This window comes from Bombus pascuorum, chromosome 15, assembly GCF_905332965.1.
Source record: "Bombus pascuorum chromosome 15, iyBomPasc1.1, whole genome shotgun sequence".
Taxonomy (NCBI): domain Eukaryota; kingdom Metazoa; phylum Arthropoda; class Insecta; order Hymenoptera; family Apidae; genus Bombus; species Bombus pascuorum.
Genome location: NC_083502.1, coordinates 5789008 through 5808642, shown reverse-complemented (window position 1 = coordinate 5808642; position 19635 = coordinate 5789008). Strand labels below are relative to the sequence as shown.

Here is a 19635-nt window from a genome sequence, read left to right as displayed (position 1 = left end):
GGTTTGTTTTTATCTTTTTTTTTTTTTTAGTTCTCTTATTCTTTTTTTTCTCGAAATATACATTTATTGAAAATAATCATATTTTGTATCTGTTCTTTTTCGCTCGTCATTTCTGTCGTTAACTACAATTGTTGCTGCTGATTACGGTCCAGGTATTTGTCCTTTGTACTCTCTGTGTCATGCTCGTCACGCCTTTTCCCTCAGACAGCAGACCTTAACTGGAGAAAGTAGATGGAGTGGAAATTTGGCCCAACGTTGGTCCCTAACGGAAGTGGACAGGATGCTGAGTCTGCTTTCGAAGGAAAAAGGAGAGAACCGAGCTTCGATCCCGCGAATTTTCGCCATACAAAAGTAATAAAAGCTTGCTCGTTTACATGTGGTTCGATTAATCGTGGTATCTCGGTCGTTCGTGCGCCACGTCGCCGAAGAGCATCGACGAAACGTGCGTGCAGTCTTCGTTACGATCGAATAATCGGTGTGTCGTCGTTTAGCGAACAAATTTCTTGGCTTTCTGTTTGATTTCTGGAGCAGCGTGTTTTTCGTCACTTCGTCAGAGTTAGTCGAGGAGTCAGGCGTCTATACATATACATATTCCTATACACACGAATAAACGAAGAGCCCAGTGCGATATCGCTTGTTCTGGTCGTTTATTCGGCTGTATATGGCGGATATAATTATATTTATGTGTATATTTATATTTATATATATATATATATGAGACTGGTTTCCAGCGTTTCGACGTTCCTGAAGAAGTTAGGCCATCGTCAGGGTACCCGCCCCCATGCCGAAGCCTACACCCTTCGGCCCGAAATTCCGGTTATAACAGCCACGGCAGTAAATGTCCCCGTCTGGGGCATCGTTCAGATTCGTAGAGTCTAACGAACGATGGCACTCGGCACAGCTGAAGCAGCGCTTGTGCCACACGCGGTTCTTCGAGATCATCTGCTCCGCAGCGTACACTGGGTAGCCGCAACGCGCGCACCCGTGGCCGTCGTTTCGCTTCTGACCCACCTGAGGCTTGGCATCGATGCTGCAACGATTTATGAAAGCGTCAGAAAAAGTTAGGGACGAGTGTTTGAATTCTGTCGAGTAATTGGTCTGCGAGCAGTGACCGTTTAGAACTTAACGTATCTGTAATTCTCTCTTTGGATTCTAATCACGTTATTGATGCAGATTCTCAGACCTGCCACGAAGAACTGAAAACTGGGAGGATCACAAATATGTCGTCTATTCGTCGTTAAAATTTAAAATCGGAAGTTGGCTATCTCTACAGGCAGAACTACCGTTTAGATCTTCTGATTAGAGTGAAGATACTCGGATTCAAGACGCAATTAAGCGTTAGAAACTTACTATGAGGGAGCGTGATCTCCGTTGGTTGAAACGAGAGTCGGGGTATGTCCGAACCCAAATCCTTTGGGTCCAAACAGTTTACTGTAGCAAGATCGGCAGTGGATTTCTTTGTCAGGTCCGTCACAGGCTAGCATAGAGTCCAGAGGTCGATGGCATTCGGCACAGTTGAAGCATTTCTTGTGCCACATAGTACCTTTGGCGAGCTGTTGTTCGGCGGCAAATACCATGCCACCACAGCGGGGGCATCCCTGACCAGCTGGTGCCTTGATAGCCGTCGTATCAGGATTGTAAAATGGGCGAGTGGCTGATATTTCTTCCTCCCTGAAAGAAAAATTCTCTTTCACATCCTCTTCTTTCCAGAATATTCCCTTTTTCGTTCGTCGTTCTTCTATGGTACTATGTTTAAACGCCTGAGACGCTGCAAGCTCGAACGTCTCACACTCTGAACATCTCAGTGCACTTGGGAAGCCAGAAGACAATTGGTTTTCTTTTGGAACTCTAGATGCTCGAACGATTTGAGAGCCAAGTCTTTAGAATTCTAAAAATCCAAGTGTTTAGAATTCTAAAGACCCAGACGTTTGAAATTTTGCAAAGCCAAGAATTCAGGACTCTCGCGAGCCAAGTGTTTCAAGTTCTAGGTACCTAAACATTTTAGGAATAACAAACGAAAGGAGAGAGTTACTCACGTTAGGCCATCGGTTTGTAAGAATCCCGATCCACATGCGAATCCGTATCCGTGCGGTCCCCATTTCTTTCCGTAGCAAGTCTTGCAGTAGACGTCTTTGTCGGGCCCGTCGCAGGCGATGATAGAGTCGAGAGTTTTGCTGCAGTCGTGACACTTGTAGCATTTCCTGTGCCATTCGCGGCCCTTTGCGAGCACCTGTTCAGCAGCGAATACAACGCCACCGCAACGTGGACAACCTTTGCCAGGTGGGGCCTTGATTACGGCGGTGTCGATCACGGTTGTACGAGGAGCAGCATCGCTGTATTACAAAAATTTGACCAACTTTTACCATCGACCCTTTCAGACACCGATATCAAAGCATCGAGTTGCACGAATGACAAAATAAATTGTCTAAAAGTCGAATCTTTCCATTTTTTTCCATTTTACAGGAGAAGCTCATCTTTATTGAGAGGCTCGATGATGAAATTCAAATTTATTCTCGTTCGAGCGACTCGACTCTGGTTTGAATACTGGCAAGTGACGAAAAGAAAAAAGCAATCCATGCAAATGACCAGCTAGTCCATACCGATCGGCAATTAACATTCAAAATTCTCAATGCTAATGAAAAACACTGCTGAAGAGGTTTAGAATGCAAGTTGGTAACGTCAGATACGAATGGTATATTTTCTGGGAATTTTATTTTATTCTTTCTTTCTTTTTTTTTTTCTTTATAGTACTGTCACGTTTGGAATATACGAGGAGGAACATGCGTTTAGTGCACGATGCTGAATTAAACGTACCAGAGGTGTTATTTACGATGGTGTTTTAAGAATTAGTATATTCAACACTCGGAAGCAAATTTAGCGGCTGAAAAATAAGACAACGGTGAAGGTGAGTAATAGCGCAAAGCGTTAAGGCGTCGATTCCTGTGTATGTATGTATGTACACGTATATCCGTGAAGACACATGCAAACGTCCGTTCATTCCATCTTTCACTCGTCCGGATTTCTTCAACTTTGAGAAGTAAATGGAGCTCGACCGACTCCTCGAGCGAACTCTTCTCGCATAATCAAACTTTAATCGAAAGACAAATTACTCCACTAATCTACTCGTTATATGCGAAGAAGAATTTGGAAAACTGCGTTTGGCGTGAGAATTAGTTGAAAGAAAAACGGTGCACCCTGAAAATCGGGTGGTCAGGCGGACAGACACACACATAGAGAGATGGAGTAGCTGATAATGGAATAGCATAACTATGGGGGCGCGTACCCCTCGTCCTCAATATCGCACTGCAGCCCGATCCACATAACCCCAGCATGGCCAATGCCTCGCGGACCGAATTTCTTCGGATAGCAAGCTGTTAAGCAGACAAGCGCATCATATATAGTGAGAGTGTAGAAGCCGAGGCGGGATATCTCTCGTTTATTCCCGTCTCAGTCTCGGCTCTGAAAACCCACCCATTGGCGTAGCAGTCGCTTTGTAGGGCGCCACCACCCTGACCATAGCCATAACCCTTCGGTCCGAATCTCTTTCCGTAGCATACTGCAGAGAACACGTGTTAAAGGTATCTGCTCGTTCTTGACCTAGTTGCCTGACGTCCTCAGAGTATGTCGTACTTGGATGTGTTCTATATATCCTCGTACATCATCTTCTCTTAGTGTTCGATAATTTTACACGTCGTTAATTACCGGTCGATACTCGTCTCTAATAGGCACGAGTATTCAACATCGATTTTTCGTTTAGATTATTCTAACACCAGGGAATTTATAGAGTTTCTGGTAAATGTAGGTTGAGCTAAAGTAGACTTAGATCGGTAGTAGACCAGAATATAAGAACAGTGTGAATTAATGAGTCATGAATTATAGGAGGACACAGGTTGAGCAGAAGCAGACTAGATTGGGTACCGATAATGACTGCTACCATATTTGAATGAACACATCCAGTACCTCACACCTGCGGATCTTAGAAATGCGTAACGTACTCACCTTTGCAGTAGATGTCCTTATCAGGACCTTCGCAACAGTTGACCGAGTCTAATCTCTTGGAGCAGTTGGCACATTTAAAGCATTCCTTGTGCCATTGCTGCGTGGCACACAAAGGGACGTGTGTTAGTCACTGAAACTGGGAGGGACCGCAACGTGTCTTACGTTCTATTACACATAGTTATTCCCAATTTTTGCAATCGTTATTCTCTAATGAATTTAGTTGGAAAATCTTAGTGCCTATTTCTATCGAAACAGAGACTGAGGCGTTCTTGCTGCTGTTACTTTCCAACCAGCGTCTTGAAAACCGTAACAGAAGTTGTGAGTGAGAGTGAAACAAAAGGAAACAAAGGTCAGAACACTTCCGGGGGCATCTCAGGCCAATACGTTGAACCTCTCTCCTGGAAACAAGGTCTCTCTCCCGTTTTCCAGAGGAAAACACATGGACTAAGTCTTCTTTACGTTGGAGCTCGTTTTGTGTGACTATTTATGGAACACTTTGCGCCAGTGTATACCACGGATCTTAGTTTTAACTATGGACCATCGCTAAAAAGGATACAGAGGATGGACCAAAGACAAAGGATGCAAATCAGTACTTAGGTCCACCAGTGACTACGTTATGTCCTCTCTCTAACTTTTCTTGTAACAAAGATATTTCATTGAAATTGAATTCTGGTTCTTCGCATCGCCATTGTGAAAAGGAACTTTAGGAATTTTCTTGGTATCTTTTCTCCTCATTTCTTCTTTCATCTAAATACTATGACTTTACGAAGCTTATTTCTGCACTCTGATAAATATCTTTTTTAAATCATGGGAATTTTGCCGTTGTGCTTCTCTAGAGTATCTATTATGCTAATAATATATAATTAGCACCTTGAGAAAGTAATAAACAAGACAAAAGAGTCGTATTTAATTCAATTACAAAGTTGTGGATCTCACAATAATTTTTATAGAAACGATTAATTTTTGTTGAGTAAGTAGCACATATGTATATTATACACCATAGGATATAAATTATTTTTTACAATATTCGTTTCATTATATTCTATCCATTTCTGGTTACTAGGATTATTATCTAAAAAGTGAAAAACGAAAGCTTGCAGAATGCGAAATATTATTAAAAATATTATTTAATCAAAAAATGTTCGTTTCATTCAATATTTCTTATTATCTGTTATTTTAATTTTTATTGTTTTTAGAGAGAGTAACATACTCATTGACTGACCTAAGTATCTTCGATACACATTTGGACAGTGTGTGCAACTGAGATAAAGAAACGAGCAGTGAGAAAAAAGAAAAAATACAGATTTGTTGGATTGCAACAGATACCTCGACAATATATCTCGCGATCAGGACCATCGCAATGAAGCGTCGAGTCCAGAGACCGTTGACAGGTTTTGCACTTGTAGCATTGCTTATGGTAAGCCTAATCACAAGAAGTAGGAATAACCATGGTATCTCAGGGACAAATTTCTTCTCATGATCGATTCGATAGAATATTGGTCTTGGTACCGCGACGAGCCGTACGTCACGAAAGGGTTAATATCCTAGCTTGAACTTGCAAACACAAGATACTATCGATTTGTATCGTATATGTTCGTAAAAGCTGCTTGCAAGCACTTGATGTACCTCCAATTGGCTAACGTCCCCGAATGTCGTCATACACGTTTAACAATAGACTAGAAAGATGAGACTAATTGAGCTTTCTCTTGAACATTCTGAAATTTGATCCGCGACAAAGTATCGTTTGAGAATTCTGAGGATGAATGTTTATCTGTTCTTTGATTCACTTGTTATATAAAATGACCTTAAAAAGAATTGAAAAATATTGAGAAAAGAAAAGACAATTGACACAGCTCAGGAACAGCTCAACAGCTATAGCTAGTGATCTATCTTGCCCAGTTCCTTTCTACCAAACACTTCCATAAATCTTGTCACTTATATACCAAGATCAAGATAACTATCGAAATTTATTCTCAATAAAAGACCTTGACACGAAAAGCCCGTCGACGATCGCATCGTGAAACTTCTAAGCTCCATGATCGATCAAGGTCGCTTAAGATTCTATCTGACCGACGTACGGTGACACCATATCGAAGGTAAAAAGGCCGGACAGTGTCCTAAGCAGAGAAATTAGCCTGCATCGACTTAATCCGCGGATTGTTCCAAGTTATTTTCCAACATCGAACACGGCAAGGGCCAGTTGGTTGACTGCCAAGCCCGACGAAGACAGGAAAAGCTCTTGGGCCGGCACCAACGGCAACAAGCTACCGTCGACTCATCCTCCAAATTCTCTTTCCGCTCTTATTTTTTCCTTCATTGTTATGAAATTACGCGTTTCGTCAGACGAGAAGATTACGGAGGCCCGTCACGCTCCACCAACTACCTGGCACCTTGTCAGCCAGTGATCTAGTCAATTTTAGCATCGCATAACACGAGGTCGCTCTCCAATGCTCCGCATACGCCACAAAATTCGATCAATTTTATCTCGCGTTTTCTAAATGATCAGAAACCAGTGTTACAGTCTAGGTCTGCGCAAGATCGAAGCTACCGTGTTTCGACACTGGTCCTTCCAGAACGTTCAACGGAGTAAGATTAGAAGTGACTAATCGTCGGCAACGAGATTCTAAGAGGAATTCGTTCAGTCCAATTGGCGGCTCGATTAATAACTCCGGATTTCATGAACTGTTTACAACTCCCCTCTATTTGGATCACTCGGTATCGGGTTGCCTGAACAAAAATAAAGCGGTCGCGGACTAAGAATACTTTGTTAGTAAGACTTCTTCCTTTGGTTTCTTCTACCAGCCAGACATAACTCGTGGAATTGTGGAGTTTTTTTAGAAAGGGCTCTACAGCTCTATGGTATATTTAGGTAGCCTGTGTTTTCTACTCAAATAGTTCAATCTCAGCTACAACTATCGTAGTCTATTTAGTACGGTTGCAAGGAATACCGAAACATCTACCAACCAAGAAATTACCATTTTGTCTTATCGTTCGAACAACTTGTAGCAGAACATTTGTACGACTCGAGTGGAGCATCCTGAGAACAAACGTAGACTTTTGGCAGCATTCGATACTGTCAGCAAACTTTAACAAATTTGATTCGACTTCGAAACTGGAATATTTTGTTCTGTGGCTGAAATATTTTGCAACGTAGACTTTTTGTAGATTTTTCGTGGAACTTGACAGCGGCTTTGACGAGTCGCGGTACCAAGGTATAGCACAATGTCTCGAAAGTGAATGGGGTGAGCAATTCTGTGGAAACTCACCCTTCCTCGAGCTAGCATCTGCTCGGCGGCGTACACGTATCCTCCACATCGGGGACAACCTTCCCCTTCAGGCGCCTTCGCGATGGCTCTCGGTTCCAGAACGGCGTTCGATCCCCTCGCGAGCTCCCTAAAAACGTGTCCCTTGTAGAGATCAGATTGTCACTCCTGGCTGGTGTCATAAGGTCAAGCTGTGATTTCCAATTGGCGTGCCAGCGCCCCACATTTCCACCAAAAATTATTCATTCTGAGCAGATTGGAATTAACTTCTTTCACAGCCGATTTTGTTTTCTTTTTTCTTTTGCGTTTTCTTTCTTCCAAAGATCTTGTACTATTGAGATAAAAACTGAAGCTGTTTACAGCAGGGCTCCTTAATGCCATGGGGATAAAATAATAGAAAATGTTGGAAGTATTCTGTTTGCAACTGCTTGTTTGAAATTTGTTCATTATCAGTACTCTGCACATTTAATAGGAAATATTGAAATTATTAGTGAAAATTATATTATAAAGGTGTTTCAACATTTCTAGTCAATTACCTGTCATTCTGATACACTTCACGGTTGTGTGTAATAAGAATACAAAAGATTTCTCCAGCATCTGTCAATAGGCAATCAAGGAATATTAAAAAATATAAGAATTTCATTTTTCAGTAGGTAACCAACAATTATTGAAAACACAAGATTTGAGAATCTATGAGTAGGCAACCAAGAATTATGAAAAATACAAACTGCTGTATTTTCCAAGTTTCATTAATACAGATAATAATTAGACAAGATAATTTCTCTCGTTATTTATCAATTTTTCATCGCCATTTGCGACATTTGAATCAACACACGGTGTGCCAAAAAATTCTGAAATTTCAACTTTTAGCTATTTACGTTGGAGGATAATTTTAGAAAAATTCCAACCAGCTGCAAATAAAAACAAAAAGGAAACGTAATTGCACGTCACCGGCTGCGAAAATGTTAATTCGCCATAGGACACCTGAATTAATTTCGATAAATTCTTTGAATCTTTCTTTTTTTTATATCTGGTTATAAAATGACTTATGGGGGTATTATATTATTGGGGGGCGTTGGAACACCGGGGGTTTGAGGAATCACCAGGGACAAGCAGACAGTACAAGAAAACACCACTGCAAAAAGCAGAAGAGGGAGGGTCGACCAGTAAAATGACGAAACTTCGAATCTGAAACTGGTTCGGTGAGAGAACGTGAACAATGAATTTCCCAGATTTTCCTTCGAGATTCGATGGCAGTTTCCGTCGTCTACGGGTCGACGCACAAGACTCTAGGTGAACAACTGATTACCAGAAACCGGTGAAAGAATAACAACCCGGCTGTTAGAGTGTTAGGCACATGTTAGTAATCGGTTAGTGACCCGTTTCCCCTTCGCAACCACGCAAAAGTGGCTTCCGCCGAGCCCCGAGAGGAGAGCCAAGAAGCGGATCGTGTGATAACAAGAAACCAAATGATAATACGTTTTATTGAGAAAAAAGAAAGAAGTGAGGACAGAGCAAGAGGCACAAGAATGAAAAGAAAGAAAGAAATAGATAGAAGTAAAAAGGGAGATCAAAAAAAGGGATCCAGAGGAAACCAAAAAATAGGATCATAGAGAAAGCTGAAGAAGGTTCTTGATTAAATCAATTGAAATAATTAAATAAACTGAAGCATTTCTAAAGAATTCTCTTACATTATTGTTGTTCTTTTCTTTTTTTTATTTTTAGGAAGTAGCTGAAGGAGGAAACCGAAAAAGCGTTCATCTACGTATAACATCTGTATGCGTGTGTCTCTGTAAGCGTGCATTATTTGTATGTCTATTTACGTATTTTGTATGCGTGTGTACCTATGTATGTATGGAAAATCGCGTCTAAACAGAAGCACCCATAGAGTTAGACGTGTTAGCAGGGTTACGGGGTTACGTGTGTTTGAAAAAAGAGGTACGAGAGGCCGTGCAGGTGTGTACCGCGGATCGATCAACCGAGATACGTTTGTCGTTATCTGTGGATGATAATAGTTGTAGGGAAAAAAAAATCACAGAAAAAAAGAAAAAAAAAGACGTTTCTCTGAAAAGTTTCAAGCGATTGGTTTCCCTGTGAGGCGGTAAGAAAGAGAAAAGGCAAAGAGAGAGTCAAGAGATAAGATAGAGAAGAGAGAGGCGGAATCTGACTCGGTGCTCACCATTTTTTTCTTTTGTTACTCGCTAGTTCCCTTTATCACGAGGATTTTCGAGGGCAGGCTCGTGATAAAGCGACATATATCGTTCGATCATGGGCCTCCGGTTGGCTCGCACTCGGCGGGGCTGGCGGGGGTAGTAGGGTATCTTTTTGCTTTTTTACATTTTTCTTTGTATCTTTTGTTTTTTTTTTCGTTTACTCGATTTTTTCAGTCAGTTGTTTGCTTTTTTTTTTTTTTTTGTTCGCGCTGTCGTACTTTCTTTCCTTTCTTTCTTTAGACAGAAGAAAACAAAGAGAGACGGGGCACTCGAAGTTGAGGGTGGCGAAAGGTGAAATTGGGGTTTGCTAGAACTGTTAAAAGAAAATTGGACGGGCCTGGCTCCTGTGTACACACAGATTTTTCGTCCTCGAACCGTGTTTGCTCGGTTCGTTCTCCGTTCTTGCATTGATGATGCCAGGTGGACATTTTTCAGCACTTTTTTGTATGACTAAATGTTTAACTATCTATATATATATATGTATGTATATATATATATATGTATAGAGCTAAGTAGGTGTGTAGGCACGTACAGTGGGTCAAAAATGTTTTTGACATGTAGCAGATTTATAGCTTGGACTTCTTTTTCCATCTGTACCACAGTAATCCTATTTTCTACTTGAAATTTTCCTATCTCTGAACTCTGTCGTTAGGAAGATCCATTTGTTTCATGGCAAGAACATTTTTGTCCAACCGTCAATGCGTTTGAAAAAACACTCTAAGCAAGTGTCAATGAAGAACACCAGATTCTTCTGTTTTTTTTTCTTTCCCTTTTTAAGTCTTTTAATGGCACTTATTACAGATGGTACAAATGATTCTATAAACTAGCGTAATGTAGTGTAGTAATCGCATAAAAGAAACGAGAAAGAGTATATATATATAGTAATATATATCTGTATGTATATAGATACGGCTCGAAAAAAAGAAAAAAAGAAAAAAACGACCGTTCTTAATCCAGTCGTTCACACGGACAGAGAGAAAACGTGAGACAACAACGAAAAGAAAGAAGACGAAAGAAAATAAAAGAGAAGGAAATTGACGGAGAGAGAAGACAACGATGAAGTAAGACAGAGGGACAGAGAAAACAGGTGATACAGAGAAAAAAAAAAGAACAAAAGAAACGAAAAGAGCGAAGACCAGAAAAAGTACGGGTAGTTAAACGTGACAAAGAGAGAATAGTCGACTAGATTAAAACACAGTTAATTATCAATTAATTATAACGTCGTCGTCGTTGTCGTCGTCTTAGCATCACCATCACCATCACCATTATCACCATAATCGCTGTCGGTGCCGATGGACGACGAGAGAATCATAAGGAGAGTGAGGAACGAGTGGAGTCGAGGTGTTCCCAGGGAGCAGTCAGGATCAAGGACCGTGAGACAAGAAGAAGAAAAAAGAAGATGGCAATTGAAAGGTAGGAAGGTGAAAACGAAGAATTAAAATTAGAAATTCCAAATGAGAATAGAAATAAAGTCAGGCTAAAAGAGAAATTTTGTTGAGACAGAGAGGGACAAGAGGTTACAGAGATTCTGGAAATTTAAATGGACCACGTAGTTCGACACAGTCGTGATGCTGTATACACATAAACGCAGACGCATGCTCTCGGTCCTTGGGTTCTTAGTAGGCTGCCTTTGCTTCTTCCAATTTCGTTTCTTCCGGATACGGTTTATTGTACCGAGAAGAGGATCATGCTGTTGGATCATTGGGCTGTCGATGTTGGTTGAGTCGGTCGTATTCATTCGATTTATGGTAATTATTTTTTTTTTTTCTTTTTAGTTAACGGCACGTGTATGGCTCTGAATGGGAGGTGGTCTGATCGTACAAACGACTGAGGGGAGAATCTTGTTGTTGTTTTTTTCTTGGTTTGGGAGAAAATAGGAGTTAAGGCTAGGTCAAAAGGGTGAGGAGAGGTTGGACGACGGGCAGGTGCACTCACTCGCTACTCTTCAAATGTTCGCCCTGATCCATGGACAGGCAACCAGCGCCTCCACCGAAGCCGTATCCTTTAGGACCGAACTTGCGTCCGTGGCACACTTTGCAAAATAGCTCACCCTCGTGCTCGGAGCAGTTTGTCGAGTCGAGCAATTTGCCGCACAGACCTGCAACACACAGGCATAGTTCGTTTGGCTTCCACCTAATACATCATCCTGATGTTCCACTCGAATAAGTGGATTCGCCCATTCATGGCCAGACTATACTTAAAGCATCTGTAACGCGACAATCTTTAAGAATCCCTTCTTGAAATTAGATGCTTGCTCGGTGCAATTTCAATGGGAAATTCATCGTCTTTTGTAGTAGGATTGTTTCAAGAGATTGTGGAATATGTGAAATTGTGAGAAACAGTAGCCAGAGGGTTGTCTTTGTGAGGGTAGGAAAACGTTGAATGGAACTTGATGGAGCGAAAAAGTGGTGAGCTATTGTGATCTTTATTTCTTTCTTTTTTTTTAAGGAAGTATACGCTATTTCATATCATAAGCTTATTGATGTGTTTATCTATGTTTGAAGCAGCTTCAGGAACCTTTTGATGGAAAAGTAATGAATATGAGAAAGAAAGGTTAATGACCCTATTGGAATTGCTGTCTAAAAAGGACTTAAAAAGCCATTTTTGACACAAATTGCAAGAACACAGGCTTAAGCCTGGCAGTATTTGTCACTGGATCGAGTTGACAGTTTACAGGCTTGTAATTCAACTAATATAATTAGATAGACAGAATGCTTCACCTACTTTCTTCACTGGCTGCATCTTGCTAATTACGGAACAGCCTAACCTAGTTGAGAGTTAAATTTATCAAGATTTTCTTGTAAAAATCGCATGGACAGTCCACGGTAAAAATCAGGAATTTGTTCCAAAATCCAAACCGTTGAAATACCCAAAAATACGTTTTTGTAAAGCCACAAAGTTTTTATGCAAAGGTACAAACTGATCATTTTGACTATTCTAAAAATTCTAATTTGAAATTTTCCACAGATGTATGATCAGCCATAGTCTACCAGTCGCTATAGTCGAGATCGCGCTACGACGCTAACCAACAACACCATAATATAATAATCCATAAGCATTCAACCAAAACTTAGCCTTATTTGATAATAAAAAAGATAAAAAATCCATAGTTAGGTCGCCTAAAATTGTTAAATGTATAATCATCTATCAATTACTATAGCCACTAATTACTAGCCCTACTTCCATTACCATTAACCAACAGGCCCGTAATAATTATTTGTGTAATTATTAATTATTCAAAAAATGGCCTGATTTTATAGGAAACAAATTTGTTTAAAGCTAAAATATTCACGAATAAGTGACAGTAGCGGCTGAAATTTTCTATGCAGCTTATTTCCGCTGGTACCTAAAGCCACGAATGAATATTCAATGGGGGTTGCTATTTCGAGTAGGATCACGAAGTGCGGATTTTTCTCGGCGAGTTCGTGCGGGTCGTTGCACCCTCGGCTTGACGTTGGGTGGCGGTTCTATTTGATTTCTGGCTAGCATACAAAACTAATTAAGGCCAAGACAAACCATCCGGGACTGGGATAAAACTTATTTATAGAGGCGGCTAATTTTAAAAACGGCCGATGGTGTTTTTGCGCAATGGGGTGCCTCGGTTCCCAAGACCCCCGATAATTCCTCGTTCAATTAAGAATTTCTGCAACTCGGATTATGCCCCTGTATCGATCGGTTAATTATAGAAAGTCATTTCGAAGAAATTTTACGTTTTTGAAGCAATCAAACCTTCAGCGAATTTGTATCTTCAGGAAGATAAGTTAAACGCTTTGTAAAAAATTTAATCGACGCTCTTGATCCTAAGTTCAGCGGAAAAAATAGTTTGAGAATGTATGACGTGGTATGTTTGTGGAAATTGGTGAAATTTGATAGAACGAGAAATTCTATGAACACGTTATATCAACATATTATTTAATTGGATGGAAGAAGTTTGAGAATGTTTGAAGAATCTTGTTTGTCGAAGTTGAGTCTTGAATCATTGGCCAAAGGGAAATACGTAGCATACTCTGGGAATAGTAACATTTGATACAAGCACTTACCACACTTGAAGCACATCTTGTGCCATTTGAGTCCTCCGGCGACGCGTTCTTCCGCGGCGTATACGGATTTGCCGCATTTGGGACACTTGGGGTGTTCTACTGGCTTAAAAGGCATCTTTTCTGTACTGAAAAACAAAGAAAAATCTTCGATTATTATCATCTATTTTAAAATATTTCATTTATTTATTTTTTCCATATGTTTGCCACTTTTCTATAAGTGTGAACATTTTATTTATTTTCACATTTTTCAGATTATTTTCCAAATAATTAAAGATCAAATTTATCCTATTGTGTGCTGTGATGGAATATTTTACGAATCTTTTCGAAGAAGATCGAAGCATGAAGAGTGGAATTGAAACGTGGAGAGTAAGTCTCGTATTTTTCGTATATTTTACAGTGCATAAACAACGAATAACAATAACACCGGTAACTCAGCCACCGATTACCTAATCCCGCAAGAGGAACATAAACAGTTTCAATCTCCGCCCTACTGCCGGAGAACGAATCTATTTTTACCAAGTTCGAATCGCGACGTGTATTCTCGGTGGCCAATACCCGCGAAAGATACGGACAAAAGAACAAAGACGAAGAAATTAAGTTTCTTCAGGAATTTATCACAATCGTAACATACCATCTTATGAAAAATTGGTATTAACTTGATCGACAGTGATATTGTCGATTAACATACTGTATGTTAACCCATTGATAAAATTAATCTCAATTCTTCATCGAACGATCTGTATTCATAGAAACGGAACGAAGAACGTAATGGAATGATGAAAATTGCAACAATCCATTCTAAGAAAAGGCCACACGGTTCCCTTAAAGTTTCGTTAATCATCATTGATACATCGCAAAGAGCTCTTAATAGAGATGATAATAAAATTACCCTAGAATGAGAATTCGATGCTTAAATATTGTAAGGAAAGAGATTTTTAAGTGCTATTTTTTGTCAGTCAAAGATAAAATGTCAGGCGAGCTTTGAAAGATTGGGAATTTTTAAATTTCCCGCCACGTGGCTTAACATAACCTAAAAGAAACAGAGGAGTAAAAGGCTGAGGAGTAAAATAAACACGAGGACAAATAAATCAGTCGTGTGCCAAATATCTGAAGTCGTATCGCAGAGACAAGCTTGCTATTCGGAATACAAAGTTGCAAATGTGGAAGTTTCGACGATGTGACTTTTGGAAGCGGCTCTGGTGACGAGTATACTGACCACGGTATTAGTAGAAACGCTAGAGAGACCACGAGAGATCAGGAAGAGAGACAGAGGATTCTATATCCGTGCAGACGCAAGCCGGATCGCGAGGCCGTATTAGGGAAGGTGCTAGATTCTCCACAACGCGGTCGCCATTACCCCTACCTTCGCGTCCAGTTGGTCCTTCCTAACCTATACGTCGTTTTTCACGTTATCTATATCTACTCTTTCAATATTGTCTGAGATAACAAAATTATCTAATTTGTGACTCGACTGACTGATGAAATATTCCAATGCCTCTTCGGTATTTGCAAATCTTCCTAACCTATACTTCATTTTCTTCCATTTGCCTCGGTACTTTTCCATCGTAATCAAGGACGACCAAATTACTTCATCGTAATTCGGCCAACTGATAAAAACTTTCGTTGATTTCCTAACCTGTATTTCATTTTCTCTCAATATCTAAAATAACAGAAATATCTTCTCGTAATTTCGATAACCGATCAGGTTTGAAGGTCTTGTCAATGTTTCGATCTTAAATCAAAATCTCTGATTGACGAAGGAAATAAATTTTAGAAATATTGAAAAGTGATAATTGTCGATCGTAAGATCTATGATGACCCTAACGCGAATTCGAAAGTCGGATCTCGTCTCTTCTGGTGAATTCGATTTTGAAACTTGGTAACTTAGCTTCCAAGTGTTCTATCGGGTGAATCATCAGGAAAAAGTAACGACTTTGCACGCGGTTGTTTGTACATACGTATCTCCGTCTATGTTACATCATAAGAACCGAAGAATGTCTTCTCCACCCCCGTGTATACTAAATCCGGACGATCTCAAATTTCATCGCGTTTTAGCGAACCCGTCACGCGTTTTAACTTTACGGCCCGCGTAATTCTGCTGTGTGAGACGCGTCTGTCTAAATGTAGCTTTCCACTCGGACAAGCATTCTCATCAAATTTTCCGATCCTCTGGCTGAACACCGAAGATTACGAAAGCCAGATCGTCCATCCTCCGATTCGCTTGAATTCTTTTAATGCCATTCCAAGAATTCTTTATAAAATATACTTTGATAGAGAGAGATGAGAATCGAAATGATACTCGAGCTTTGCCTGAAAAATTAGTCGCTCAACGACCCTAAGAAGAAAAATATGATAAGATAAACAATTTTGTCAATTTTCTGACTTTTACCTCATTTGTTTGCCAAAAGAGAATATTCTAATAATATTGTCATTTGCAGAGAAAAATGGGGTAAACCTACAAACTGCAGCGTATTCAAAGAGCCAAGGATATATTCTGTCACATGAAAGAATTCAAAGATACTGTTCAAATTCAATGCTGTAGGACCTAATGATCTAAGGCGACAAAATAATCTGCTCGTAGACCAATTAACCTCTGAAAATGTTTCCAATGCTTGCAAGGTACTAAGCTTATTTTCCACCAAATGCCAGTGTCTAAAATAACAAAATTGAAGTGTTTCGTAGGTCGAGAAACGTAACAATTTTGCCTCCTGCGATCTTCACTTTGAATACCAACATGATAGAAGAAGGATAACTGCAAAATTCTCACTTCCAATATGATCCTTATTATAGAAAGCAACTAGCTACGAGTTGGAATCTCCAAGTGCAAAATTATCCAAATTCAATAGAAGAGGGACATAACTCCAAAGATCTCACTTCCAAAGATCCAAAGATCAAAAACCAACCACTCTCTAACGTTTTCTTGGAAGGATCCTGAAAATGGGTGTGTTGTAGGTTGTACGATGATGTCTGGATGGCCGTGGAACACTGTTGCTTGCTCGCTGCGTGTACTCTACTACTCACCACCGGATGTCGGGTTCGAAGTCACGAAAATGAAAATCGGTAAACTCGGGGAGGAAGACAGGCGTGAAAGATGAAAAAACACCGAGTAGCACTCTACACCGCACTAATACTGGATTCGAATGGCTGTTCTCGCGTCGTGCCCGTCCTAGTCATAGCCAGACCTTTGCACACGGCACGTGTGCATCGGAACGTCAGTGCTGTTGACGACAGCGTCGCGGCGGCAAGAGGGAGTTACGCTAGCCGCCTTCCATCTAGCGGGGGTGTTACACTATACTTTGGGATACCGAAACGACCGCTACTCGTTAACTCGCTTTTCTTTTCTTCGCATCTTATCTCCTGACTCTCTGTCGCTTGATTCCACAAGAATTCCAAGCGATCATATTTATCTGAATTTCTATCTTTATAGACATAATCGGAGGAACAACACGTCAGCTCCTATTTGTTTTATTTCCATGTTTTATACAATTTTGCACGTTGCGAGAATTCTATGCAGCTTTGCAACTTATATGTCACATAGTTACAAGTTATATGGTACATAACTGTAGCTCCTTTTTGCTATGGAATGTTCCACAAATTGTGAGTATTTAGTCGCGATAGAATTTTGCTTTTTGGATATAATCGAGTAACGTTGGTTCTCGCTACTGCTCATATCGGTATGTTTCTTGTAGAGGATAATGAGGTTTGCAAGAAGTTGCGACGATCAGGACATGTTTGGAATTTTAGAATCCAAGTTACGTGATATTTGGTGTGGCTGCTTTGCGTCGTTGAATATTTCACAAACTGGAGATGTTAGTGCGAATTTTCAGGAAATTGACGTAATTAAGAGATATGGGAGTTGGTAGAGGATATTGGACATTAGTCTATTGCTGCTTATTGCTGTGCAACTTTTGACAAGTTGGGAATATTAATGCCATCAGTGTCGCTTTTATCAATGAGTCGTCAGAAAATTGGATGTGAAGTAGTGGAACTCTTGTTTCATGGCTGCCTCTGTTACCGCCTGATAAGTAGTCTAATAGATCTTATTCTATGATTATTAAACTATTAAGATTAAATTAGGGCGAAACTTGATGCTATACGAAGAAGAACAATGTAAAACAATTTTATATGAACAAATATGAAAGAAACACAAAGGGACAGTAGTACAAGAAAGATCTTGGAATAATCTTGCTCTTTGTACCTGGTGCTCACTAAGATCATCGCCTCTAACTAAAATCTAGGTCAGTTACATTGAAAAAGTTGTAATACAAGAGCAAATTCCTTTTTCTTTGAAGAACCATCTTTTTCTGCAAATATCCATTTTGCTAGGAATAATTTGATGTCTAACGATAGATGGTGTGTAAAAGACGCTGCAAACATTGAGATAACAATCGGCATACTTCGGAAACGTAATATTTACGGCAGGAGAAAGAGAGATATTCGCCACGGGAACGTTAGAGAAATATACAATAAGATGGGCCACGATTTTGTAACACCGTAGTAACGGCGTGGATTTTTAGAAAGAAACCGGAACGCAGCGAGAATATATCTATAAACGAGCCGAGAGAGCAAGGAAAGTCGAAGCCTGTAAGAAATTTCAGAGAAACCTGAGAACTCTCTACGCGAGATTTTATTTCATGGAACGTGAAATACAGGCCTTGGAGGAGGTTCAAGGATCTTTCTCGTTCAATCTTTAAATCCACTCTGTTTGTTTTATTAACGTCTTTATAAATATTCCAATTTTTATGTGGCTCAAACTTAATCAAACATAAATTAACACTATTATTTATCATGTTGTTAGAGTTGGTTCATTTCACTCTCATCTAAATCTGCTCCATCTTATTGTTTTTTTTTCTTTCTAAATATTCAAGTTTTTACGTGGTCTAAACTCAATCTCGATTTTTACTCAAACATAATCAAACCTGAATCAAGCTATTCGTCGTAATATCGTTGGAATTGTTTAATAATATTTCAATTTCGTCTACATCAACTTTTTACTCTTCTACGTTTATCGTTGAGAATGTTTTTCAGATGTTGAAAATTTGATATCAAACCTAAGCCCAAACTAAATTAAACCAAGCTATTTGTCATGATATTGTTAGCGTTGGTTTATTTCAGTTGATGATTCGCTAGCTTTTTCAAAATGCAGCGTTTGAATCATGCTTCCATATTTTTTTACTTAGCTCAAACTTGAGTTGCTTTACTTCAAACCGTATCAAACTTCATCAAACTTAGCTTAACTGTTGATCGCTATCTCTTAAAATTGATATACTCTTTTAATCCGATTGAAAGTTTGATGAGTATAATTTTGGACGAAAATTTAGGAGTGTTTGAATAAGGAGCTAAAAATTTGTCAATAGCGGTCTGAATCATGTCGATGACAATGCGCCACGTATTTTGGTATTCGTTTACATTGTGCTACACAGGAAAATATGTTTTCTGAGCGATGAACCAGCGAGAGAAATACCAAAATAAATTTATTACTCATACGTTTTGGACTAATTCCCGGGCCCTAATGGCATTCACGAATTACAGCAACGCGATACCATAATTTTTAAATTAACACCAGTCGAATTGGCATTCGTTCAATTTTTAACAAAATCTTTCCCTCAACTTTTTCCTTCAAAAGGTAACTTTCTCCTCTGTCATCGTCTCGTTAATTACAATTTTTATTCTCGAATGAAAACGAAGAAATCTTTCAGGGAACTAACTACATATATTAAGAGACTATAATTCAAAAAAATCTTAAGGCCAAGAAATTCCAATCGAAGGAAGAAAATCCAACGCACAGTCAGTATAGGACAACATGGAAGAACTAACTAACCACTTGGAAATGAAGAAAAACGACTTTTCAAGAGAAGCTTGATAACTACACATTTATAAAGAATTTCAATATGCAAAAGTATACAAAGTTCATATGCTGTACGAAAAGCATGCACAAAATATCAAAAGCGAAGTAGCTCTCGTATTATTTAAATGATACAATGAGTACAAAATTCTACTTTGCTTCCATTCCTTTGCACCTGTACGTAAAGGTACGAATTTACTTAAAACTCCACAGTCTATTGGCTTGGCATACCCAATAATAATAATATAAATTCTATATAGAGATCACAATTTAAA

The 19635-nt window shown here is 39.5% G+C and overlaps 2 protein-coding genes and 2 long non-coding RNA genes across 10 annotated transcripts in view; 3 read left to right on the top strand and 1 right to left on the bottom strand.

Moving 5' to 3' along the window:
• The window catches only part of LOC132914758 (homeobox protein ceh-17-like), a 27932-nt gene extending 25027 nt beyond the window's left edge, over positions 1–2905 (top strand). For 2 of the 3 annotated variants that reach the window (XR_009659675.1, XR_009659673.1), the window contains one exon: positions 2464–2905. The gene's annotated coding sequence lies outside the window, so the exon portion shown is untranslated. The remainder of the gene's footprint in view (positions 1–2463) is intronic. The other variant, XR_009659674.1, reaches the window with a different exon arrangement.
• LOC132914756 (muscle LIM protein 1) lies at positions 3–13630 on the bottom strand. Of its 5 annotated transcripts, none has more exons than XM_060974126.1 (8): positions 13516–13630; positions 11411–11573; positions 7266–7392; positions 5326–5422; positions 3284–3371; positions 2037–2333; positions 1351–1671; positions 3–1030 (listed from the first exon to the last, which is right to left on the bottom strand). In XM_060974126.1, the coding sequence occupies exons 1-8, from the start codon at positions 13628–13630 to the stop codon at positions 754–756; spliced, it is 1485 nt and encodes a 494-aa protein (XP_060830109.1). In that variant the 3' UTR covers positions 3–753. The 5 variants fall into 5 exon arrangements, 4 of the variants coding, with proteins under 4 accessions (XP_060830109.1, XP_060830110.1, XP_060830111.1 ...); XM_060974127.1 differs by lacking the exons at positions 3284–3371; positions 5326–5422 and adding exons at positions 3472–3556; positions 4000–4096; XR_009659671.1 differs by lacking the exons at positions 3–1030; positions 1351–1671; positions 2037–2333; positions 3284–3371 and adding exons at positions 3504–3556; positions 4000–4135.
• On the top strand, positions 8755–9111 carry LOC132914764 (uncharacterized). The gene is made up of 2 exons (XR_009659679.1): positions 8755–8890; positions 8988–9111. It is a non-coding gene; the product is annotated as an uncharacterized LOC132914764 (long non-coding RNA).
• LOC132914762 (uncharacterized) lies at positions 12042–19635 on the top strand. The gene is made up of 5 exons (XR_009659676.1): positions 12042–12155; positions 12443–17112; positions 17205–17753; positions 17866–19547; positions 19621–19635. It is a non-coding gene; the product is annotated as an uncharacterized LOC132914762 (long non-coding RNA).